The sequence below is a fragment of the Micrasema longulum genome, unplaced genomic scaffold, assembly GCF_059751315.1.
Source record: "Micrasema longulum isolate JH-2025_06_02 unplaced genomic scaffold, ASM5975131v1 h1tg000824l, whole genome shotgun sequence".
Classification (NCBI taxonomy): domain Eukaryota; kingdom Metazoa; phylum Arthropoda; class Insecta; order Trichoptera; family Brachycentridae; genus Micrasema; species Micrasema longulum.
The window spans coordinates 195235-204715 of NW_028278016.1; the positions used below are offsets into that span (position 1 = coordinate 195235).

General features: G+C 29.9%; 1 protein-coding gene across 3 annotated transcripts; it reads left to right on the plus strand.

Annotated features, from left to right (window-relative positions):
* The first annotated feature begins 983 nt into the window (after window positions 1-983).
* LOC148278801 (co-chaperone protein HGH1 homolog) lies at window positions 984-7148 on the plus strand. Of its 3 annotated transcripts, none has more exons than XM_088230863.1 (7): window positions 984-1284; window positions 1457-1701; window positions 4614-4770; window positions 5364-5563; window positions 5829-5962; window positions 6550-6711; window positions 6980-7148. In XM_088230863.1, the coding sequence occupies exons 1-7, from the start codon at window positions 1092-1094 to the stop codon at window positions 7083-7085; spliced, it is 1197 nt and encodes a 398-aa protein (XP_088086989.1). In that variant the 5' UTR covers window positions 984-1091; the 3' UTR covers window positions 7086-7148. The 3 variants fall into 3 exon arrangements, with proteins under 3 accessions (XP_088086989.1, XP_088086990.1, XP_088086992.1); XM_088230866.1 differs by having other exon boundaries at window positions 1070-1284; window positions 5833-5962; XM_088230864.1 differs by lacking the exon at window positions 6980-7148 and having other exon boundaries at window positions 1035-1284; window positions 5833-5962; window positions 6550-6712.
* Window positions 7149-9481: the final 2333 nt, after the last annotated feature.

Genomic DNA, 9481 nt, shown 5'->3' on the forward strand with positions numbered 1-9481 from the left:
TACATATCCATATATATATATATATATATATACTATAAAAATAAAAATATATGTAAAACCAACTCCCTCTCTAAACACGAGTTTTCCCTCTATTAGAGGGGTAAAAACGTTATTATTAATTATGTGTGTACAAACTATTTGTAATTTTATACTTATTTTGCATGATTTTTTTTCAATATATTTTTTTTTCTAAACACGTTACCGCGTTTTTCCACACGGATGAGTTACAGCGAAATCATATTTTATCATGGGTTCGATGAAGATGAAGGAAACGACCCGACGAAAGAATGGTAAAACAAGTATATATGGCGAAAATAAACGGCAACGTGAGACGAGGACGACCAAGGAAGACGTGGCATGATCAGATAAACCAAAATCTTAAGTCTGGTCATGTCAAAAGCGGACAGAACCGAAGGGCATATATGACAAGATGTGGAAGAAGCTAGGAATGTATACCAGGATATACGTGTGTGGCGGTCCATTCCCTCTGCCTACCCCTACGGGGACGGGGAAATGGCGTGATGGTATTAGTAGTAGTAGAGTTTCCTACAATCGCCACTGGCGGCAGCACCTCGTGGTTGAATAATTTTAATTAATTAAAAAACGTTCTTGCGTTCATACTCCGAAATATTTTTATTTTTATTGTTATTAGCAAATTTTATAAAAATAATGCAAACAGCGTGTTGCGGATGTTTTTCAAAAAAAAATTTTTTTTTCCTTTTTGATTAAAATATTAATTGAATTAGATATATATTAAATAACTATTAACAACACGTCACGTGTTTTTTTTTATTTATTAAAAGAAGAAATTCGTCAATTCACTTTTTTTTCATTTTTAAAACTATTCTTTTTTCAGAAACCTGCTGTGTTTTAATTTTTAAAATTATTTTTCTCATGCACCTTATTACACCATCTACTAACATTCAGTACTTGTTTTCCGAAAATCTTTAATGAAATATATGTGAGGAACGCCCTTAAATAGTGGGTATATTTGAATATTCACCCGGATGAAAGGGTTAAAAATGTTACGGCTGACGTTTGGTCTCTGCACTCTGCATCTTGTTATTTTGTTTGAATAAATTTTTCAGGTTATGTTGTGTCAAAATCGCGTGTTTATTGTAAATATTAAAAGAAAACGCATAATTTATAATTGTTGTGATAAAAAAATTAAGTATCTCAGTCGCTACTTACTGTTTAATATGGACTCATTAAAAGAAATGAGTCAATTTCTGGACTTGACATCTAGGATAGATTTAAAAGATGTGGCTCTTCAATACATTAGAGGTATCTTATGTTATTTTATTATTATCATATTGTATCTAATTTCATTATTTATTTTATGAAACGCATAAAGATAAACAATGTATGATTTTATAATATCTTGTATGTTAAATGTATTAACATCATGTTTAAACCTTTACACTAATGTTTAGAAATATGTTTTAAAATGTTTTAGGTTTGTCAGGAAACAAAGAAGGAATACCACTTATTGTGGACTGTGAAGAAGTTCTGAAGAAAATAGTACTCCTCACAGAGGATAGTGGAGATATTGTGAGAAAGGAAGCGTTACTATGTCTTATCAATATTTCTGCTGAAGAAAATGGCGCTGTAGCAATAATGAAGTTAAATAATATATTAATAGAATCTTCTTGCACACTCGTAAAACACCTAACAGATCTGCTTCTAGATTCGCAAAATAAAGTGAGTATACAATGTTATTTGTTATCGTCATTAAAAAGTGTTTATTTTTCGCTGTTAGATTCCATGCCGAAAAAATAAAGAAGTATCTGTTGTATAAACTTCGCATTGAAAAGCATGTTATGCTTGTTTTACTTTTAAAGATTGGTATTTCAACAAAGATACTTATATCATTTTTGAGAATAGAATATTAGGTCCCTTTAATTACAATGAGGAAGTTCAGTGTCTTTTTTTAATTTTTATATGTTAATAAATTTTTAATTTGTTAATAGAATATTAAACTAAAACAATTTTTTTTTTTTATATGGTATTATCAGTGCTATGATTTTTTAAAGTTTTGTATTTCTGAAATAACTCCGCGTGTGATGTCAGAGTTTGTTCTCTGACAGTTCTTCAGATTGGTTCGTTTACGGTGACCAAACCGGATATCCTCTAAAGCTCTCATATCATTGGGTGGTTCATATGAACTAGTGACGTCATTTAAAGTAGTGCGGTTTTATTAAAATATTTTAAATTATTTTTTTGAACATTTTCAAGAAATTTTGCTGCACAATTTAATGCTCTAATTTTTACCGGGAGCAAGAAAACTTTTTTGTATCCTATTTCCCGTAGGGCTGAAGTTCCTCATTTTTATGAACTGGTTTATGTGATCACTTTATAGATGGTTCATCACTCTGCCTATCATTAATTTTCCATATTTGTTTGTTTTTTTTAAAATATTTATATTCAGTGTTAAAATTATTATTTTACTAGAATATTTATGCATGTATGATTCTTCCTGAATGATTTCACATTTACTTATTCAACACCTGTTTTTTTAAAGTTTTATAATAATATCTAAGTATATATTTATGTCGCAGCCGGATTGTAATTTTAATCGGAATATATAATACTTAGCCCAGTGGTCAAAGCCAAGAGCCAAAAATCAGCAGTACAACAATTAAGATTTCTTTTGAGAGTCAAATTTATTTTTCTTTTAAACTGTTTCCTCTTGAAAGCCAACGAACCTATGCAGCGAAGATCTGCATATTTACTCTCTATTTCAAGTAAAACATCATTAAATTGGCTATGATTAAGAGCTTTAGCGACAATTGTGCTAACAATCTTGATCACTAAATTCATTAAAAAATATCTAGAAATGTCTTCGCACAAAGCGCTTCTTGATGAATGATGCAATGGTAAACGAGTCACGGTGAATTTTTGCCTAGAAAATAGAAACAATTTTTTTATTTATGCTATATTAAGTTAGGTCATAAAATCTTAAGGACTAATATTAATTTTAATAACATTACATTTTTTTATCAAAATTTCTCAAGAACATGTTTTTTCTAATTAATTAAAAATATTTTAATGCTTTCTATTTCTTTCATTTCTTCGGGTCAGAGTTTCAGCTTCATTCCCTTGTACAATGAGTTTTGAGACTGTTTTTCTCCTCATTGGTAATCTTATCTTTTTTATCCCTAATTTCATATTTATGTATGACATTGTTTGTTAAATTTGAAACTTCGGTCATACTTTTAGCCCCATATTATGTTGAAATTGAAATAGGGAGGAAATCCAGCCAGTCTGCAAGCATTTGGACATACTCAAAACATTGTTCAATTTCATTGAGTTTAATATGATGCTTCTTCATGCATTTAATGACAGCATTTACAATATCTTTAATAATCCAAAAGGCAATAGTCCAAGAAGTTCTTCTGTAGGATCCGTAGACAAAATAAATCTAACACTATTGACAATGTGGTTAGACTTAAGGAAAGCTTTAAAATGCTTTGCACCTACAGCCAATCTACTAAACAAAATGGATTTTTACCCTTGAAAATAGGCGCACTGTACTTGAAATATGGTATTTATATAAATTATCAAATAATAAAGTTGACTCTTCAAACCTACTCTCCAAAATTAATTTTAATATCCCCTTTCGTGTGATGCGTAATAAATTTTCAGGTTTGTAGCACTTACTTTCCTCTGTCATTCTTGTTCAAATTATAATGATTTTTTTTCATATATTGATATGTTTAACATGCCCCTTAATTTATTTAAAAATAAATTATGACTCATCTATCTGGCTGCACTACACTCCCACTTGCTTTTTAATATTGTAGACGCTTACACACACCTGAACACTTACTCTCATACAAATACACACAAAAACAACCTCTTACACATTTATATATGAATATATACATGTATACACACGCACACATCTAAGAATGTACTATAATTTTATACGTATGATTATTATTTAAAAACTCGCTGGTCTGTCTTTCAACCTTATCTTTAGTATGTAATTTAACCATTGTTAACTGCATGTTTAAAGCCCTTTTACATTACATTGCCGTTTTGTAATATGGCTCTAGCTAATATGTCCGGGTAAAATGACATTCCTGCCGCGATATATACAAAATAGGGAAATATCACATACTACGAATACCGATAAAAACACGTGAAATGGTTTAAGAAAAATTAATTGTATTTTTGAAATCAATATGGATATTGCGAAAAATGTTTTCACACATAATTTAAAAAAATAAAATTGTTAAAAAATGTCTGTACAAAAACGTGACATGTTTGGCCTTGACGTCAATTGTCAATTGTGATGTCAATATTCGTGATGATGTTCTTTTTAAATTTAAACGGTCATTAAGTTAAAAATTTAACCAAATCGTGACATATCAGGGGCGTGGCCAATGCAATGAACCGTTTTCAGGGAATTAAAAATTAAACAATATTTTTTATGCTACTATAAAGTACTAAGTTTTTTTTGCTCAATAGTAGGTATTTCAAAGACCCTTACTAATTTAACATTGTAAAAAGAAAGTGATATTTCCCTATTGTAATTAACCAGTTTTTTAAGTTTTACAATATAGTTAGATAAATTTAATTAGTAAAGTTTTATTTCTTCTAAATTTCAGTACGCAGATGCTGCATGTATGGCCCTTTGTAATTTAACAAGACCCGAACAAAACTTAGAAAAATGTGTACTAGATATATTTGAAAGGCTACCGGCGATACTGGATGCATTTACAAATATTAGTCATAATAAATCTGGTTCAAATCTTCATTATTTAGGTATACATTATTAATTATTTTGTTTGTGTGTGTTTTTATATGATTTTTGCTAATATTCTGGCTTCAGTATTCTAACTAAATTAATTTCAAGTTTATTTATATTTTAATTAACTGTAAATAGTTTTACTTACTCAGGTTTTAATTCAAATTCATTATCGCTTAAGTTATCCACAATAATAATAATAAAAGGTATATAAAAAATTATAATAAATTAATAATATCATTATCGCAAAATATTAAAAAATAATGTTATTAGTTTATATAACAAAAATCTTCTAGGAGACAATATGAAAGTATCCATTAAAAAAAACCTGTTAGAATTAAAGGTGGTGTAACCCAAGTTTTTTTATATTTTTATGATAGGTAGATAGAAAAAAAAACATTGATACTTTAAATTCTGTCAAGTGTACAATGGGTTGTTCACAATTTAAAAAAATGATTATTTAGAAATGGTTTCTTTTAAAAGAATACAAATTTGTATCAAAATGAATTGATAAAATTTTTAATCCTTTTCAGTAAGACTAAAAAAGAGCGCCTTTGTGATTTATTTTTTCCGAGTAGCATTTATGTCATAAGTAAAATTGTGTGATCAGGTCCACTGCTGAGCAATTTAAGCGGCAGTTTTCAAGTGCGGGAATGGCTCTGCAACGGGGAAACTTCTCGAGGTGGCGCAGTTCGCGTTGCGAGCTTCAGTCATTACCGGGAATCCATTGTCCGGAGGGGGGGAGCTGTGGGGACCCTGAGGAATATATCCTTCGACGTCACACGACATAACTGGCTCCTGGGACCAAAGGTTAAATTGGTTTATTATATTTTTTTGTTTTAGATATAAATAATTTCAATCAAGCTTGCATTATATGCCCAGAAAAATCAAATACTGAAGCCAGTGGTTGACACAAATAATTCAGTGGTGTAATTGAAATAATGTAAAATGTATTCTAAAATATTTTACTATTGTGATCTCAAACTTTATTTTAAAAGTTTAAGATTCATTGCAGTGTGTACTGATTTTGGTTCACTGTGCACCATGACACATTGGTAATAAAGAATTAATGTAGGTAGATTTGCTGCCATATCTGCTCCTTCCGCTGGTTGGTGGAGAAGAGTATCCCGATGATGAGATGGACGTCCTTCCGCCCTCTCTTCAGTACCTACCCCCAGATAAGGAAAGAGAGATAGATCCTGATATCAGGTATAATATATCTTTGTATTCCTTTAAAAATATATACAAACATACTAAAATGTCTGAAATATGGAAAATATGTCTTCAGTGGAAATTTTAAATGCTGTACTGTTATTTTGTATATACAAAGTTTACATTGCTTAAGAGGGGGAAATAAAAAAAAAAATCTTGTTTTAGTTATTAAATAAATACCAATTTTTGTTGAAAAATATTTGTTATAATATATTAACAAAAACGAGATGTATGGTTTCTTTTCCCTCTCTCAAACAATTTAGACTTATCTGGTGCATTTTAATAGGGAATTTCATATTTACTTTTTAAAAGAAAGACAGATTCCCGCTCAATGTATAAAAGTAACTAGATTGATTGCCTAAATATTACTTACTTTTGATTTCCTTATCAGTAGCTCATTTCCTGCCAGGTTCTGTACTATGGATAATCGGAAAATGTGTGGATAGTCAAATTAAATAAAAAGTTTTAGTTGATTAAAAAGATAAATATTTTAACCTCGCTTCATTATTAATGTCTAGAGAAGGCTGCCTGTTATTATATTTATTTAAATTTTCAATAGTACTTAAATATTTAATTACTTGTAGAATCCTGCTGTTGGAAGCACTGAGCAGATTATGTGTGAAACAAGATGGAAGGGAATTCCTGAGAAAACATGGTACTTACTATGTCCTTAGGGAATTACACAAATGGGAAACGGACAGAAAATCCCTTCTAGCATGTGAGAATGTAGTTGACATTCTGATCAGGTGAGAATAATAAATATTAAGAAGTATTTTAGCATGTTTTGTTAAGCAATTAATTTTCTTCTTTTCAATAAACTCTGAGCGGAATTTTTTTTTTTTTTTTCGTTTCAATTTTTAAAATATATTGGTATATTTAAAGCAAAAGTTTTTTTTTAGATAGAATACTAATGATATATGTATGTATGTATGGACTAATATTAAACCACATTGAAAATATTTGTTTTAGAATATAAAAATTGACTTAATAAGAACTTTACTCGTATCATTTTAGGAAAGAAGAAGAAATGGGAACAGAAGATATAACGGCAGTCGACGTTCCAGCAGAATATCATGGAAAATTTCAAAAGATGGATGATGATTTTATAAATGACGTTTGAATGATTTTGTATATTCATTTCACTATCACATAATTTTTATGTAAATACACATGTAATTTGTAATCACACGTTTCATTATTTATTCCATGATACAGACAATATCAACCAAATATATATTATTTTAAATAGATAAAACTGATATCATTTTATCGAAAATGGTAGTGATCTTATAGATTTAAAAAACATTTTTACGATTATGTACTATGAAATAAATTATATAAGGCTTGGAATTTTCAACAGCCCCAAAAACGATGTAAAATATGTAAGTTTGTGCAAAAGTTGTTCTAGCATAGAATAATCTCCCATCAGGTAACGTAACGAGTGCATAATTATGTAGAATTTTGCCAGTAACAAAGAAAAGCAAACAAATATTATAATTTTATATTTAGGTAATAATAATCAACCATATTACAATGATTGGTAATACATCATCTACTTTAAATACAATATATTACACACAAATTAATATTTTATATATAATTATTATTTAAATTGAATCCCGCGGTCCAGCCAGGAAGAGTGCCGAGCGAGCCCTCGGCTCTCTGTACAAACGATAATTAAGTAAATGTATAAAGCACATAGAAAATCTGACCATGTCTTTGTACCACGCTATCCTGACCATTCTTGCTACTGCGCGTTATCTCCCTCCACTAAACTTAACGCCTTATTTCTGGGGCATTATAAAGAAAAATTAAACAAATCATTAATACTTCGTGTTCTGTAACGATTGTTCGAGTTCTTTACTTTGCGGTAAGTTGTTACTAATGGGCGGAATGTTAACATTGAAGTTGGGATTTTGAATCTCTATAAGCATTTGTCAGGGTACACTCACACCAAAAGTAATCTGTTTCTACTCTTCAATGGAGATTCACCTTTAATTGTTTAGTCTTTCACACACTTGAAAAATGCAAACCAGATTATTATCAAACTACCACAATGGACTCTATTATTTATGTATTCATATTACAATCAATATAACAAAACAAGTGGACATATGGGAAAGTGGGGTCATGGAGAAATGTCTAGAAATATCACTTTTAACACATTCTAAGATGCGCCGACGGTGGCGCATGTACAAAACTATTCCTATTTATACATACCAGTTTTACAGAAACAAAATCATTTTAAACAATTACTCAATGTATTTATAGGCTGTAGAAAAATATTTCAGTGAAAAATTAATAAAGTAAGACTGGTCTGTACACTCTTAAAGATAGTGAAATGTTTTCACTCAACTCCTGATTCAAGCTATGTAAATGCAAAACATGCTTCCATTGCACTTACATCATAAAGGTGACATTTTTAAATATTATAAACAATGTGAAATTTACAAGACTCATAAATAACGATGCACGTGAAGAAGCTGCATTAATACATAGTATTAATACTTTCTTAAAGATTTACTCGAGTAAAGGTTTCTAATCGCCAATGTGTAATTATTTCCTCTCGGATAACACTTGAATTTGCCAATGTGTTTGTTTACCTACAAATTCAGGTTGACATAATTCTTTACATAAAACTCAACAACTTTGCAAATGTGATGAAATAAAATAAAATCTTTATCCTCCTCGCTAGGTTTGACATTATTTTAGTCTAAACTCAAAAGTTTCACGGCCTTATCCGATAGGCCTATAATATTACATATTTAGGAGATAATGGATATTTATATAATATTTTCACACTTAGAGTACGTAACTAACTACCTGTTACCTAGTCAAATATGTATGCAAAAGCTATTTTTATAAGTTGGACTTCTTCGTCTGAAAATAATTGTGGAGGCTGACCGGCACCTCCAAAGAGGTAAACTGGGTCAATTAAAATTTATATCATTTTAGTTGATTGAGATTTAGGTAATAGAATTTTTCAGTTTTTTTAGAAAGTATTGCTGAATATATGCAAAATCACCGTATTACAAAATATATTTTAAATATACAAAAATAGTTTTAAAGAATAATTTAAAAGAGCGCTTAGGACAATTATTGGGCAGTGAACGCAGTTAATCGAAACTATAGATATTTTGTTATTAATTAACACTCGGTTGGCGATAATTGTTTCCGAACAAGTTGAGATATCCCGGAACAATACGGGCAGAAGTAATCTAAATTTCACAAACAAGCCTCAGGTATTTTGAGTTTAAAGGCTAAACTGGTAATCTTCCCAGGAACCTTATAAAGTTCACTCATACGAATAACTCATGGATGCATCTGTGTCTTATCCTTAATGGAAATGCAACTAAAATAATATATATACACATATTTATCCAGATGCACAAGCTGAGATCGCGGAATATTGCTTATTACCATCGAGCTATTTATACAGCCTAAACACTTTTATTACGCTACTAATTTGGCTGTAATTTGCTAAACTGCTACCTACTGAGTGTTGACATAGTCAGG

Excerpts from the sequence above, each read along its gene's own strand:
- LOC148278801 (XM_088230863.1), top strand. The coding sequence starts at position 1,092 with ATGTTGTGTCAAAATCGCGTGTTTATTGTAAATATTAAAAGAAAACGC. Across the intron at positions 5,564-5,828 it reads ACTGGCTCCTGGGACCAAAG|GTAGATTTGCTGCCATATCT; the intron begins GTTAAATTGGTT and ends GAATTAATGTAG. Across the intron at positions 5,963-6,549 it reads GAGATAGATCCTGATATCAG|AATCCTGCTGTTGGAAGCAC; the intron begins GTATAATATATC and ends AATTACTTGTAG.